This window comes from Sus scrofa, chromosome 14 (assembly GCF_054392235.1).
Source record: "Sus scrofa isolate SSC_HxYL_T2T_F1_AM1 chromosome 14, Sscrofa_HxYL_maternal_Yorkshire_Landrace_v2.0, whole genome shotgun sequence".
Taxonomy (NCBI): domain Eukaryota; kingdom Metazoa; phylum Chordata; class Mammalia; order Artiodactyla; family Suidae; genus Sus; species Sus scrofa.
Window position 1 is genome coordinate 27,422,787 of NC_139396.1, and position 16,309 is coordinate 27,439,095.

Sequence of the window (16,309 nt, forward strand, 5' to 3'; positions counted from 1 at the left end):
ACGGCTCAGATCCCGTGTTGCTGTGGCTGTGGCGTAGGCCAGCGGCTACAGCTCTGATTGGACCCCTAGCCTGGGAACCTCCACATGCCACGGGTGTGGCCCTAAAAAGACAAAAGATGAAAAAGTCTAAAGAGGGAGTTCCTATCGCAGCTCAGCAGTAAATGAACCTGACTAGGATCCATGAGGACGTGGGTTTCATCCCTGGCCTGCCTCAGTGGGTTAAGGATCCAGTGTTGCAGTGAGCTGTGGTATAGGTCGAAAATGCGGCTCGGATCTGGTGTGGCTGTGGCTGTGGCGTAGGCCGGCAGCTGTAGCTGTGATTTGACCCCTAGCCTGGGAACCTCCATATGCCGTGGTGCGGCCCTAAAAAAATAAATAAAAAGAGTATCTATTGTGCCAGATAAAATCTCTGCCCACTTAGATGTTAGGTTGTAGGGGTACAACAGACAGTAAAGCAAGTGTGGAAGATCATTTCAGACAGTGGTATATGCTATGAAAAAATAAAATAAGGTAATAAAACAGAAGGGAGTTAATTGATGGAGAGGAGTCAGAGAAAGCCCCTCAGAGAAGGTCATGTGAGTAACGGCCAGAAAGATTCTGGTAGCCCTGCAAAGACGACAGGAAGGGCATTCTAAGCAGAGGAAACAAGTGCAGAGGTCCTGAGATGGGCAGGCTTGCTGGGACTTGAGACAGCAGAGTGCCACTGGCCAGAGCCTGCTGAGTGAGGGCAGGCTGTGGTGGGTGGCCACTTAGTTAATCGGTGGCTGAAGAACGGCATGTAGCCTCATTACATGGGGAGCTGCTGGAGTGTTTCAACCAAGGGATTAAAATGGTCTCACTGACGTCATTTAAAGTGTCATTCCAGCTCTACTAGGAGAATGAGACTGTAGGGACAAGAGTGGAAGCAGAAGGACCATATGGGCAGATGGGTTCAGAGCATGTTGTAGAGCTGGACCTCGACGAGAATCAAGGGGACTTCTGGATTTGAGACTCTCGCAGGGAGGGTCGGTGGCGCTCATTAAGTCTAGGGGAGCAAAGCAAGGAGGAGGATGCTGGTTCGGGGGACAGTGAGGAACCCAGCACTCAGGGTGCTGACATCGTTTGCCCTCCCTGCCTCACTGCCCTGTAGCATTCCCAGTCCCTTTACATCTTTTCTTATAAAGAGGCTTGTACCCCCCCCCTCAGTTGCCACTAAACTATAGGATAAATGTGGATTAATATCTGAAGGGCTGTGAGTTAGTAATACCAAGAAGTGACTGTGGTAGAAGCTATACTTAAACCACATTGAGAAGTTGAAGAGAACAAATTTGCATACTGCCTCATTTTCTTTGTTTCTTAAAAATCTTTTCAATCGGAGCAGTAGAGCTTGTCTTCAAGAGAGAGGCTGTAATGACTGGTTAAGTTCTTGGATTAATTTGATTATTTCACATTAGTACAGGTAGCCTGCATCTTTCATGCAAAAAGAATCACCTAAGTACTCAGGTGAGAGCCAGGAGCATGTCTTCCAGCAGCATGCCTCTGACTTCCCTCTGTTCTTTGCTCAGATCCCAGAGGCTGCAGTTTGATGTCTCTTCCCCCAATGGCATCTTGCTCTTCAGAGAAACCAGCAAGATGATAACAATGTATGGTAAGTGCTTCAGAGGAGCAGACCCCTGGGAGTGAATTCCAGCTCAGTCGCCACACTGCAGGGTGGGTCTCGGGCTGTGCTGCTCATACCCTTGTGCGACAGCACCTTCGGTGGCCAGAGTTAAGAGGGCTGAGTGGGCATGCAAACTGTCGGTTACCATGTGGTTGAATCAGCATGTATCTTGCGTCTCCTCAGGCAATCGCATCCTGACACTAGGAGAGGTCCCAAAGGACCAGGTCTATGCACTGAAGCTCAAGGGCATCTCCATCTGCTTCTCCATGCTGAAGGCTGCTCTCAGTGGGAGTTACGTCAATTTTGGAGTCTTCCGTCTCTATGGGGACGATGCCCTGGACAATGCTCTACAGACCTTCATCAAGCTGCTCCTCTCTATTCCCCACAGCGACCTCCTGGTAAGCCCAAAGCCTCATTGACGGGATCTGAGCCCCTCATCATGTGTCATGTTTAGTCTGGTTTTTTTGTTCGTTTGTTTTTCCTTTTTTTTTTTTCCCTGAGACCATGAGTGACTGTTGAACTAGAAGCCAGTTCCAGCTAGGTCTTCTGTCTTCCTGTCTGAAGGGAACTATTTGATTTAAAGATCTTGCTTCATGTGTGCTGAGCTACACAGCACCTAGGCTGATTTTCGTCGTCCTTCTCCCACAGGATTACCCCAAGCTCAGCCAGTCTTACTACTCACTACTGGAAGTCCTGACCCAGGACCACATGAACTTTATTGCAAGCCTGGAACCTCATGTCATCATGTATATTCTCTCTTCCATTTCCGAAGGACTTACTGCACTTGGTAAGCACTGGGTTGGTTGGTTGGCTGGTTGGTTTTTACCATTTAACTAAGCAGAAAGGAGAGAATCTTGCCCCAGTATCCCAAAGGATTACTGCTTCGGGCAGTTGGCCTTAAACAGAGTATATAACTCATGGGCACATTCTCATCCAGCAAAAACTCACTGATCCCCTCCTAAGGACCAGGCACTGTGCATGCGAGGCAGGAGCTTTAGGAGCTAGGCTTTAGGGGCTTTTTATCTGGAAGATGAAACAGACATGTAAAAAGACAACTGCCTGTTTACCACATTTAACCTACTTGCACACAGCAGTAGGGGTGAGTACCAGGTGCTGTGGGAGAGCTGGGGAAGAATCCTTAACCTCCTGGGTTTAAGGAGCTAGGGTCCTGCAAGGCTGGCCTAAAGGATGGGTATCAAAGCATAAAGCTAAAGGCCGAGCAGCAGGCGTTTTCACGCTAGTCGGGGAGGATGCTTCCTAGTATCAGGAACAGCCAGTACCAGCCCCTAGAGGCCAGCAAGAGCCAGGAAATCCACATGGCTGGCACCTTTGCACAGGAGGAGAGAGGAAGCAAGAGAAGCTGGAGGGGCAGATCTAGAGATCACCAAGGGTGCTCTTCAGTCAGGTCGGGTGCTTGGAGTCTATCCTTAGGGCAGTGGAAGCAGTGGAAGGGTTTACACAGCCAGCTCTATATGTTTGTCCGTCCTACTCCACCTGGGTCTAGTCAACCATCTTGTCAACCACGCTGCCTTCCAGCAATCTTAGTAGGTGTGTATGTGTTGAGAGAATAAAATACATTGTTATATTAGGCTGAGCAAATGCACAGAGAATGACTTGGATTGTCTACTGTGGTGAGTCAGCCATACTTCTTTGTCACTTCTTTGATAGGCATTTAACTTCCAGCAGGGTGCAGAGCCATATCTAGAACAGTCTAGCCAGGGTATCAGACCCTGCTTTGAAGGCTGCTTTACAGCTTCTTAAAAAATAGAGGAACCACTGTGGTACAGTAGAAATGAATCCGACCAGTAACCGTGAGGCTGCAGGTTCGATCCCTGGCGTCACTCAGTGGGTTTAAGGATCCAGTGTTGCCGTGAGCTGTGATGTAAGTTGCAGATGTGGCTTGGATCCCATGTTGCCGTGGCTGTGGCGTAGGCCAGTAGCATGCCATGAGTGCGACCCTAAAAAGCAAAAAAATAAAAAAATAGAGGAACTTCTGCATGAGTGGAAACGGGACAGTTTACTCTTGAAGGGATTCATCCCTTAGTCCCCTGGCCTCGTCTCACCCAGCTAGCTCTGTCTGCAGCCTGGGCTGTAGTGTCTGCAGCTTCCTGCCACACCTTCCCCCGGAGATGCCACAGGTAAATAATAGAGTGCCCCACTCTAACAAACTATAGATACTGACAGGCTTTGTGAAGCTGCGTTTAGTGACCCAGAGAACAGATGTGAGTAGTACAGGCTCACATCTCAGACTTAGATTCTAACCACTAGCAGTGTGATCTGGAGGGAAGACAACTACCTCTCCAAACTTAGTTTTTCTCATTTATAAAATGGAATACCTGCCTCCTGGAGTTCTCAAAAGAATAGAGATACTAACTTCTTTTATGCACAACAATAGCACAATATGTGGCAATAAACGTACTTGCTATATATAGTACAAGCTTTTTGTTATTTTTTTTATGAAGCAGAAGACATAAATCCACATCACACTGAGTCAGTAATTTCAGTATTATTTCTTTATATTGGTAGCTTTTATGACACACTTGCTTTCAAACTTAGAATGGGACCTTGGTGGACGGCGAGGGTAAGAGGTTAATAGGCAGCATCCTAAGCCATGGTCTTGGCTGAACTGGCCACAGTTCCCAGTTGGCCTGGGTACCTCTTTGGGATCTCAGCTAAGGGCATCTGACATTTGCCCAAATCACCACGAGCAGCTCTCTTCCACCTCTGCCCTTTCTTCCAGACACCATGGTATGCACAGGCTGCTGCTCCTGCCTGGACCACATCGTGACATACCTCTTCAAGCAGCTGTCACGCAGCACCAAGAAGAGGACGACGCCCCTGAACCAGGAAAGTGACCGCTTTCTGCATATCATGCAGCAGCATCCAGAGATGATCCAGCAGGTGAGGAACGTGAGGGGCGGGAGGCAGTGTGGGGTGTTCCACAGTGGAAGAACCTCTCTGCGAGAGGGAGGGGAGGCCAAGCAAGATGCGGTGTCTGACTAACATCTTACCTGGTTGATGCTGCCAAGGCGAAGTTTAAGTCTTAAATTGCAATAGAGTTTGAGTTTGCTGAGTAATCACTGGATATGGATATAGAAAATCAGAAAAAAAAAAAAAAATCAGGTTCTGAGTTGTTCTCAGTGTCACACTAACCTCCATGCCTTGGGCCTGTCCTATGAGCACTATCCTCCTTCCCTGACAATGACTTTGCTCTTCCATTGCCATAAATGGAGCATGACTTGGCAGTACTTAGCTGTAAAATGTATACTGCCACTTGCAAAATAGAAACAAGAATGCAGGACAAAAGGAGATAACTGAAGACAAGGAGATCAAACCATATGCCTGCCATTATTTTATTTGTTTGCAACATTGTTTCAAAAATAAGATATGTAGAAATATACCAGAAAAAAATAGATAAGGAAAAGGAATCAATGGAATTATTTAGATTTTTAGCCAACGGTAGTTTAACCAATCTCATTTTGTCTTCAAAATGAGTAGTGGGGAGTTCCCCTCGTGACTCAGTGGTAACGAATCTGATTAATATCCATGAGGATGCGGGTTTGATCCCTGGCATCACTTAGTGGGTTAAGGATCCGGAGTTGCTGTGAGCTGTGGTGTAGGTTGCAGCTCAAATCCCACGTTGCTGTGGCTGTGGTGTAGTCTGGCAACTGTAGCTGATTCCACCACTTGCCTGGGAACTTCCATATGCCATGGGTATGGCCCTAAAAAGACCAGAAAGAAAGGAAAAAAAAAAAATGAGAAGTAGTGAACATCCCCAAAATGTTATAAAGCTCTTCTAAGAGAAGTTCTTGGGAGCTATACTGGGAACTAGAGTGCAAGGTGGTTTTGCCTTGTTAGAATCATTTACTTGACCCATCCCATTCCCAGAAAAATCAGGGTTAACTGGGAAGGTCCTTTTTTGTGTGTCTTTTTGTCATTTCTTGGGCCGCTCCCGTGGCATATGCAGGTTCCCAGGCTAGGAGTCAAATCAGAGCTGTAGCCGCCGGCCTACACCACAGCCACAGCAACGCGGGATCCAAGCCGCGTCTGCCACCTACACCACAGCTCACGGCAGCGCCAGATCCTTAACCCACTGAGCAAGGCCACGGATCGAACCCACAACCTCGTGGTTCCTCGTCGGATTCGTTAACCACTGCGCCACGACGGGAACTCCGGAAGGTCCATTTTTAAATGAATTACCAAAGCAATTTAAAGAGCAGGGAAGGAAATACCTTAGAAACAAAACTTACCTTATAACAGAAGATGAAAGTGATTCTTCATGAAATATTTATCTGGTCTACTCTAGACAGAAAAGTCCTTCATCCTAATGAACTCCTATATTTAGAATCCATAATTCTGCCTTGGGTAGCCACACACGAGGTCACTGCCTCTGACTCTCCATTCCCAGATGCTGTCAACGGTGCTGAACATCATCATCTTTGAAGACTGTAGGAACCAGTGGTCTATGTCCCGACCCCTGCTTGGCTTGATACTACTCAATGAAAAGGTAAGAGAGCCAGAGCCGGGGTAGGCACGCATCTGGCTGTCACTGTCCAGGGCACCGTGAGAAACAGAAACACCCTGGTTTTTGTGGTGAAAGAGGGAAAATGGCCTACTTTCTGAGCATGTCCTATTCACGCTCTCAACAACACATAGTCACTTAATGGTTAGAAGTCAGCAACTGGTAGTACAGACAAAAGGTCAAGGATGAGGAAGTGTTAGAAGAGAATTACCTGGAGACCAGAGCACCTAAGACCTACATTCTAGTTTCAGCTCTGCTATAAACATAAGTAAGTCTAGAGATGGAGCTCCATTGTGGCTCAGTGGTAACAAACCTGATTAGTATCCATGAGGACGTGGGTTCGCTCTCTGGCCTCGCTCAGTGGGTTAAGAATCCTGAGTTGCCATGAGCTGCACTATAGGTCGCAGACGATGCTCGGATCCCATGTTGCTGTGGCATAGGCTGTGGCGTAGGCTGGCAGCTGCAGCTCCAATTCCACCTATATGCCATGGGTGTGGTCCTAAAAAGACAAAAAATTAAGTCTAGAGATTCCTATAAAAGAAGAATCTGGGGAGTTCCCGTCGTAGCGCAGTGGTTAACGAATCCGACGAGGAACCATGAGGTTGCGGGTTCGGTCCCTGCCCTTGCTCAGTGGGTTAACGATCCGGCGTTGCCGTGAGCTGTGGTGTAGGTTGCAGACGCGGCTCGGATCCTGCGTTGCTGTGGCTGTGGCGTAGGCCGGCGGCTACAGCTCCGATTCAACCCCTAGCCTGGGAACCTCCATATGCCGCGGGAGCGGCCCAAGAAATAGCAACAACAACAACAACAAAAAGACAAAAAGACAAAAAAAAAAACCTGACCCCCTTGCTGTACAGTGGGAAAATAATAATTAAAAAAAAAAAAAAAAAAAAAAGACAAAAAAAAAAGAAGAAGAATCTGGATCATATGACCCTCACAGCACTTATAAATTTTAAAGTCTTGATTTTTAAGTAGGATAAAAATATATTGTCCTACAGGTACTTGCTTAAACTTGCTTGAACTTAAAAAAAAAAAAAAAAAAAAAAAGTATGTTTCTTCTTGGAGAACACACCTTCCATTTCTGCAGGTGATGGAAAGCTCATCAGCCTTCCCCATTTTTTTCTCCTATAGTATTTTTCTGACCTAAGGAACAGTATCGTGAACAGCCAGCCACCAGAGAAACAGCAGGCTATGCATCTGTGTTTTGAAAACCTGATGGAAGGCATTGAGCGAAATCTTCTAACGAAAAACAGGGACAGGTGAGTGTAGAGGGCTCTGCCAAGAAATCCTAGGCAACTCGTTTTTCAAATCATTGAAATGAGGGAGACCCCTTAAAAGTCTTAGAGCCATCTCAAGCAGTACTGCCCAATAGAATATCAAGCCATACAAGTAATTTTAAATTTTCTAGTTGCCACATCTAAAAGGGGTTGTTTAAAAAAAAAAAGCAGCATTCAATTTAATATATTTTTAACTCATGTAGTCAAAATATTACCGTATCATTTTGTAATTGGTATTTTTAAATGGAGAATTTTAACATTCTTTTTATTGTACTAAGTCATCAGGATCCTTTGTATTTTACACTTAAATTGTCTTTAATTTTAATTAATTTAAAATATGGTATTTAAAGTTCATTAAGGTGCAGTTGAACACCTGGATTTTAAATGTCTTTTAATTAGATTCAGTTCCTTAGTTACACTGAGCACATTTCACATGCTCAACAGCCACATGTGGCGGATGGCTACCATACTGGACAACACAGCTCTGTTGGCATTCAGAAATGAGACAGCTTCATTCTCTTCCAGCCCTCACTTTGTGAGAGTAACCTTCCATCTCTGTCAGTGAGATTCCTTTTGTGCTGCCATGAGCCCAAGGTGATCCTCCAAGCCCTAGATTTGACCAGATCTCAAGGCCTGCCCTGAAGCTGTCAGGTAGAAGAGGGCCTTAAACTAGCTCAACTTTCCCTTGAGGTCTTAAGACGGAGGTAAACTGACCTTAGAAATAGAATCCATTGATTCATGCAGTTCTGCTCTTGGTAGCCACTAGTCTGCTCAAGACATTCTAGGCAGACTTTCCGCTTCCACCCCACTCCCCCAACCTACATGCATCCTCTCTGTAGGTTCACCCAGAACCTGTCAGCATTCCGTCGAGAAGTCAACGATTCGATGAAGAATTCCACTTATGGCGTGAATAGCAATGATATGATGAGCTGACACCTCCTTGGACTCTACGTGTACAGAGCAGCGTCCCTTTGGTCTGGCCCAGAGGGGCAAACAATTACAAAGGAGAGGGCCTGGCTGATCCTGGCCCCCTCCTCCAGGGGTGTGGGGAAAATGGCAAAGGTCAACTAGCTTCTTCCCCAGGGAATAGGGGTGTGAGTGCACTCACTGGGGGGCAGGGCGCTGCTGGTTCCTGGGGGACTGGGTGGGAAGGGTGGTGGGAGGAGACAGAGACACAAATGTGTGAGACTCCAGCCTCCTCCTCCTGGGGCCACCCAAGGGGAAAGAACCCCCAGTGTCCTGCCACAACCTGCCTTGTATAAACATGTACATTTTTTCATAACATTTTGAACAAGGTTTATATTGACTCAAGTTTAAAAACAAAGTGTGACTGAAAAATTTTTACAGAGTCTAGTGCACCAATGCTGATGTGAGGGGTTGTGTATGCGAGTGAGGAAAAAAAAATGTGTATTCTGGTGGCCTGAAGCTTTACTGGACGAGGATGTGTGAACGTGCAGAGATATATTTAGTGACACAGTGTAGAGAGGCAAAAAAAAAAAAAGTAAAAATTCCAAATGTATATTTTTTCTTATCGCCCTTTCCCTGCCCCCAAATTCTCACTTCCTGTTACTATATTACCCTTGTTATTAGGAACTCTAAGCCATGCAGAGCACCATCCCTCCCCCTCAGCCAGAAACGCTGCCCTGGGTCCCTTGGCCTCTTGCAGTGAAAGACAACTCCAGCTAAAAGTGTTCGGTGTTCTTAGCTTCATCCTCTTTCCCACTCTGCTTACCCTCATCCTCAGACAGATGCCTCTTGCTTTTAAAAGTCAGATGCGACCCTGTGATTTAGGGTTCCTAGTCTCTGCAAAGGTGGAGACCAGAGAGAAGGAACTGAGCCAGCTGCTCTCCCTTTGAGCAGTCTGGATGAGTCCACCAGAGGCCCAGTGGCGTGTGGCCAATAACTTTCAGTCTTCCCCAGCCGTCGAGGCAGTGTGTGTGGATGTGTGCGTGTGGATATTTATATATGTACCCTGCACTCGTGAATGTATGAACTGGAGGAAGTTACTACAGTGGAGGGGTTCTTAATAACAAGGTCTGCCTAGCATGAAGTATTTAACATTCTCCCACTCCTTTAAAAATATACATTTTTATAAAATGAAAACCATAATAAATGTTTTGAATATTAAAAAAAATTAACCTACAGAGGAAAATTAATGGAGAAAGCTATTTGCCTTGTACTTTTTCCACAACTGTTGCTGCTAGTTGTACGCATCTCTAGTTCAGCTCTTGCCCATGGGACACTCATCAATTAGGTTTTATTTTTATTTCTCTCCTCTACCCCCAGAAACAAGCCTGTTGATTTTTTTTTTTTTTTTTTTTTCCTTCTCCTCTGGCGACTGTGTGGTGAATCCTTTCTTGCGTGATCAGGTTGCGGATAGACTTGTAAGGGTGTTTGCTGCATACAGTGTAAGCATTGTGACCGCCAATAAACTTCAATGGTTTCTACTGACATGGTTTCAGCAATCAAGTCTAGTGTGTCTACAGGGACATGTCTCACTCTGAACACATGACGGTGTTTGAAACGTGCATTCCTAAAAGCCAGTGGGTGACAGGGACCGTTCAAGCTAACCTTGTGACATTAGCTTGTTGCTCCTTTGACTAAGTCTGACTCAGTGTCTTTTATCTATCTGTATATAGAAAATATGCTGGGTCCATAGCTATAAAAGTGAAGCCACTCTACCTCTTTATGAGCTTCCAGGCAATAACATGGTAACCAGGAGAGAGGTAAGAATTGCAGAAACCCCAGTTAAGTTAATGTTCTGATGTCTGCTCCTCTAATGTGGACTGGGCTTCACTCATTAGACCCTGACATGTTTAAAGATAAATGTTATCCCTTAAAACACTGCACAGACCTCATGAGCCATAATTACCAAGTGAAGAACACTATAGTTAACAGAGTATTTCTCATGCCCATGCTATGAAGTACTTAGGTATAAAAGAACTTGGTTGCCAGGAACATTGAGAAGTATTAAGGTACTACAATACCTACCTGTACCTTAATGCAGATTTATATTCAGTAATCACAGCTGTAGAGGGCCACTCTTGTCCACTAGATTTAGCTACTTTTTGTCTATTTGGTCTCTGGTCCAAAGTTATTTCAGTGACACCCCCCCCCCCAAAAAAAAGTATATTCTAATAGCTAGAAGACAAATAGAATTGATTCATCTTAGCCAAGTCTCTATCTAAGCCTAACAAAAATTGAACACAGCCAGGCTTCATTCATATGCAGAATGCTGCAGTCCCATGCTCCAGTGACCTGGAATTCTAATTTTGTAGTAAATAAGGTAAAATACAACTTTCTCACAGGTACCTGAAAGAGAAATCCTCCCTGTCCCCAACTATCCTGAGCTACAGTTTTATCAGCAAAATCCCAAACCCCACCTTTCCTTCCACAAAAGCAATTTCAAAGGCAAAAAATTTAGCAGAGATGCTATCTCCTCAGTGCAGCCCTAAGCACTGTCCAGTCACGACACAGTTAAAATCTTACCAAACATATCAAACTTTTAAACAGTAAAGCTGCTTTCTTGAACACCCCCAAAATAGCCTCTTTTTTTGTGATCAAGTATAAGCAGTTTCACACGCTTCAGCCTAATCAGTGTTTATCTTTAAACTTTGGTTCCTCAAGAAATCTCATGGCGGCTTTATTTAGTTGAAGCATGAGGTTATTACTTTCTAAGCTATCCTGGGCATCAAGTCAGGCATCTTTGGACAGTGTTTCCTGACACAAACTACCCTGACGTTAATAAAACACCTTGAGTCTTTATTGCAGATTACTAAACTGTATTATGTGTGTATGTATGTATTTGTTTTGTTGACTTTGCCAATAAATAGGGTTATCTATTCCCACTAAAGTATAAATCAGACAAAGGAAGAAGAGATTTGGCCAAGGATCAAATTTTAGGTTTCTAGATTTTAAGAAGAAAGGGCTTTCAGCCACATACCAATTTTCTAATGACAAGTAACAACCTACTAAGAAATAATAGTTTTATATTCTGCAAACACAAACTTATTAAAAACTTATTTTCTTCCCCCAAGTGGGAAAATGTTCTAATTCCGTGTGAAGTTTCAACCAAGTGTGGAAACAGGCCACTTTTCAAAACACCTGTGGTCATAGGGTAAGATGAACTGACTAGAGTGCCAAAACACCTCTCTGCATCCTGTCTACCACTGGCCAGTCCTCTTTCCACCCAAAATTTTAAGCTACATCTACAAATAAACCTAGATCTACTAAGATAATTACAAGGTACCTGCAAAAGCCATAGCGCTCTGATAACAAGACCTGGGAAAATGTAAATAATGATAACTATTTTAAGTCCTAGTTCTTAAAACTTGTTTTTTTGGTTTGTTTTTTTTTTTTTTTTTTTTTTTTTTTTTTTTTTTGGTCTTTTTAGGGCCATGCCCATGGCATGTGGAGGTTCCCAGGCTAGAGGTCATTGCCACCAGCCTATGCCAGAGCCACGCAATGTGGGATCTGAGCCGTCTGCGACCTATGCCACAGCTCAAGGCAACACCAGATCCTTAACCCAATGTCAGGGATCAAACCCACATCCTCATGGATGCTAGTTGGGTTCATTAACCACTGAGCCAAGACAGGAACTCCAAAAAGATGAGAATTTACTCACCAGCCATAATTACTACAGCAACCAAAGTTAGGTGCTAGATAATGTCTAAGGGTTCTTGCCTCTGTAGCTGGTCTCCTGAGTATTATATCTTATGTTTCTTAAATACTCTGGAATTCACTGCTCAGCCACTTTGGTGTGTTTCAGGATCAATGAGTTTCATTGAACAAATCTGCTGCCAGACAATGGGACATCAGATGATCTGAATAGAGGGTGAGGAGTTCCCCAGTAGCCCAGGAAATTGGGGATCTGACATTGTTGCTGATGTGGTGCAGGTTCAATCCCTGGCCCCAGGACATCTGCATGGCACAGGCACAGCAAAAAAAGAAAAGAAAAAAAAGGGATGAGGATGAAATTAAGCTTGGTTTTGGTTCCTAGGATTGCCTGACTGCTGTCTATTCATTCGTCAGCATCCACTATAAGCCATATACTTTTTAGAGTCAATAACAGAAGGAAACTAAAAAGAAGAGCAAAAAACATAATTTACAAGGGAAATGCACTGTCACTCTTCTCTGTAAAATCCCCCAACAGTACAAAGTGACTCCAGAATAGGGTAGTGAACAATACTTACACAAGCGTCATACACAGTTATATTTTAATTCTGTTTGAGAACCACGACGACAGACGACTTATAAAACATGAGCACAACAGCATCACCTAAATGGCCCAAACCATCCCATTAATGGGTCACAAAGAAAAGAGTTCCCCCTCGTGGCGCAATGGAAACAAATCCAACTAGGAACCATGAGGTTTCAAGTTCAATTCCTGGCCCTGCTCAGTGGGTTAAAGGATCCGGCGTTGCCGTGAACTGTAGTATAGACCGCAGACATAGCTTGGATCTGACGTGGCTGTGGCTGTGGTGTAGGCTGGCAGCTGTACCTCTGATTGGACCCCTAGCCTGGGAACCCCCATATGCCGTGGGTGTGGAAAAGGAAAAAAAAAAAATGATGACAAGTGAGGAATCTCCTAACCCCTGCTGTTGGATAACAAATTAAGAAAGTAGATGCATATCTGGATTCAAGCTCTAGAGAACAAACTCAGGATAAGAACCGATTAAGTGGATAGTAAGTTTGGTCTTATGTAAAGCTCAGAGGAGCCACTCTTCAGCATTTAATAGAAGGGTGGACAAACCTAAGATCAGTATCTTTGAAATCAGACCCAAGCCATCCACCCTCAGCTCTTATAGACTGATGACAACACTGCATTGGTAAACCATCCTCTCAAGGCTAAATTAGTTCAATTGGAAAACTAATGGCAATGAAACCACTTTTCAGTTAAAGAATATAACCAGCCATTATCATTTCTATTTATCTGGAAACCATTTCCCCACCTTTTAACACCTTGGAGTTTGGGACGTGTCACAAGGCAAACCAAGTCATATAAACTACCAACCAAGCTACAAACTGCAAGAGAACCCTTCCATTCAATTAGACTGTTGGCACTTCCATCTCTGCCTCTACACCCTACCTTGTGCCCTTTGCCCATCTTTTCAAACTGAGAGAGGGTGTATTTCGGGATCGAGGAGTCACTAAACAAGCTGCCAGAGGGTGGGACACCAGATGATCAGAATGGAGAGAGCCTTCGTATCTGCAGACTCCCCGTCCTGTCCCTAAGTCTTAGGGCGTACTCACCCGTTTAACTGAGCTATTTCTAACCTCACTAGCTCCCTGTCCCAGCAACCAAAACGTGCTCCTGACGAGCTAGGACCAAAGAAAAAGATGAATGTAAAGGATGTGTATATGGGACGTGGGAGGAGCTGCAGGAGATGGTAGGTGGAGAGTAGTTGGACCTCATTTGGGTGAAGGCCCTACAGAAAGAGACCTCGACTGCCTGCGTTGAGCGCGTTAAAACTCACACTGTTTGCAGAGGCCTCTGACAGTAGCCTCCCAGCCCTGCCAAGGAAATCGGGAAAGGATTCACCCCTGACCCGGCAGGGCTTCCCCAACAAGCCTCCGCGCACCGGAGAAGGTTCAGCGCGGTGCTTCCGTCCCCGCCGCACCTGCGCAGACAGCCCCGCGTCCGAGGCGTGTCCTCTCAGCTTCGCCGCGCCCCCACCGCTGCCGCACTGCGCAGGCGCAGTCACGACTCCGTCCTCGGCTACGTGCGCTGCGATGGCAGATTCAAGTGGGGTCTGCGCGGGTTGTAGTTTCGGGAGCTTTCATTTGGGGGAAGGTCAGAGTTGAACCATGCGCCCGGTGGAGGTATTCACAGTGGCACTGTTCAAGGACTTGGCCTCTGGCTGGGAAGAAAACCAGTGGAGTGGGCAAAACAGACCGAAAAAGAAGGCTTTTGGGAGCTCTGTTCTGAGATACGAAGGAGGAGCCTCCCAGAGGAGCCCAAACTGACCTAACCGGGTTGGAAGAAGGCGGGGAAGAACACTCAGCGCGAAGCACTGAGGGGTGAAACGTCTTGTACCTTCCCAGGAGCTGCAAATATAGCATGACCAAAGAGGGAGTGCAGTCCCCTATGTGTCTGTGGAGCACAGGAGGCTGGGATTTGATCCTAAAAACCATTAAGTCTCAAGGTAGCCTAGTGACCAATCCTAATTATTTAATTTACCAACTAGTGATTAATAAGGATTTGAACGAAGGCAAGGGCTGTGGGGAAAGAGTTGAGCAATACTGGGAATGAGGGGTGGAATCAACAGGACTCTGTGTAAGGGTAAAGGAAAGTGGATTTTAGTACCATTCGTGGGATCCAGAATAGAGTAGCAACTGAGTCAAAGTGGAGGAATCATGGGGAAGAGGTCAGAGTACTTGGTGAGCCTGAATGGAACTGTGATCCAAGGCGACTTCCATGCTCTTGCAAGCAGAGCCCTGGAATTGCACGAAACAATCGGAAAATAGAAGCGGAGGGAACATGTCCAGACAATTTTATGAAACAAGCCTTCCCTGATACCAAAACCAAAGACATTAAAGAAGACAGAAAACCTTTGGACATAGCCCTCACAAACATGAATGCAAAAATACTTAATAAAATATGAACAAATCAAATCCAGGAATATATAAGAAAGCATAAAATGTCATGACCAAATGGGACTGTTCATGGAAATGCAACGTTGATTTAAAACATTAAAAAAAAAATCAGGAGTTCCCGTCGTGGCGCAGTGGTTAACGAATCTGACTAGGAACCATGAGGTTGCGGGTTCGGTCCCTGCCCTTGCTCAGTGGGTTAATGATCCGGCGTTGCCGTGAGCTTGGTGTAGGTTGCAGACGCGGCTCGGATCCTGTGTTGCTGTGGCTCTGGCGTAGGCCAGTGGCTACAGCTCCGATTCGACCCCTAGCCTGGGAACCTCCATATGCCGCGGAAGCGGTCCAAGAAATAGCAACAACAACAACAACAACAACAACAAAAATCAATAAATGTAATTCACCATATAAACAAAGGCGAAAAAGCTGGTCATCTCAATGGATAAAGAAAAAGCATGTGACAAAATATAATTCAAGATTAAGATTTTCAGCATTCTAGGAAAAACAAAAAAAAAAGGCAGGAGTTCCCGTCGTGGCGCAGTGGTTTACAAATCCAACTAGGAACCATGAGGTTGCAGGTTCGGTCCCTGCCCTTGCTCAGTGGGTTAACGATCCGGCGTCGCCGTGAACTGTGGTGTAGGTCGCAGATGAGGCTCGGATCCCGCGTTGCTGTGGCTCTGGCGTAGGCCCCTAGCCTGGGAATCTCCATATGCTGCAGGAGCGGCCCAAAAAATGGCAAAAAAAAAAAAAAAAAAAAAAAAAAGATTTTCAGCATTCTAGGATTAGAAAGAAATGGGCCTAGCCCATTAAAGGACATCTATGAAAACCCTACCACCGGAGTTCCCGTCGTGGCGCAGTGGTTAACGAATCCGACTAGGAACCATGAGGTTGCAGGTTTGATCCGTGGCCTTGCTCAGTGGGTTAAGGATCTGGCGTTGCAGTGAGCTGTGGTGTAGGTTGCAGACGCGGCTCAGATCCCGCGTTGCTGTGGCTCTGGCGTAGGGCAGTGGCTACAGCTCCAATTAGACCTCTAGCCTGGGAACCTCCATATGCTGCAGATGTGGCCCTAGAAAAGGCAAAAAGACAAAAAAATAATAATAATAAAAATAAAATGCAGAAACAGACCAATATATATGGTTAACTGACTTTTGACAGAAATGCCAAGGTAATTCAATAGAGAAAAAGAATAGCCTTTTCCAAAAATGGTCCTAGAGGAATTAAATATCCACTTGGGGTGGGGGGTAATGAACCTCTATTCTTACCTAACACTATGCGCAAAATTCA

The 16,309-nt window shown here is 45.3% G+C and overlaps 1 protein-coding gene and 1 long non-coding RNA gene across 8 annotated transcripts in view; one reads left to right on the forward strand and one right to left on the reverse strand.

Moving 5' to 3' along the window:
- Positions 1 to 9,886, forward strand: part of XPO7 (exportin 7) — a 92,264-nt gene extending 82,378 nt beyond the window's left edge. For all 7 annotated transcript variants that reach the window (XM_084997575.1, XM_021073572.2, XM_084997577.1 and 4 more), the window contains exons 22-28: positions 1,545 to 1,627; positions 1,823 to 2,037; positions 2,288 to 2,426; positions 4,380 to 4,540; positions 6,048 to 6,146; positions 7,290 to 7,417; positions 8,275 to 9,886. In XM_084997575.1, the coding sequence (XP_084853701.1) occupies positions 1,545 to 1,627; positions 1,823 to 2,037; positions 2,288 to 2,426; positions 4,380 to 4,540; positions 6,048 to 6,146; positions 7,290 to 7,417; positions 8,275 to 8,368 (919 nt within the window). In that variant the 3' untranslated portion in view covers positions 8,369 to 9,886. The remainder of the gene's footprint in view (positions 1 to 1,544; positions 1,628 to 1,822; positions 2,038 to 2,287; positions 2,427 to 4,379; positions 4,541 to 6,047; positions 6,147 to 7,289; positions 7,418 to 8,274) is intronic.
- Positions 4,610 to 14,065, reverse strand: LOC146396436 (uncharacterized). The gene is made up of 3 exons (XR_014828312.1): positions 13,912 to 14,065; positions 6,475 to 6,660; positions 4,610 to 4,719 (listed from the first exon to the last, which is right to left on the reverse strand). It is a non-coding gene; the product is annotated as an uncharacterized LOC146396436 (long non-coding RNA).
- Positions 14,066 to 16,309: the final 2,244 nt, after the last annotated feature.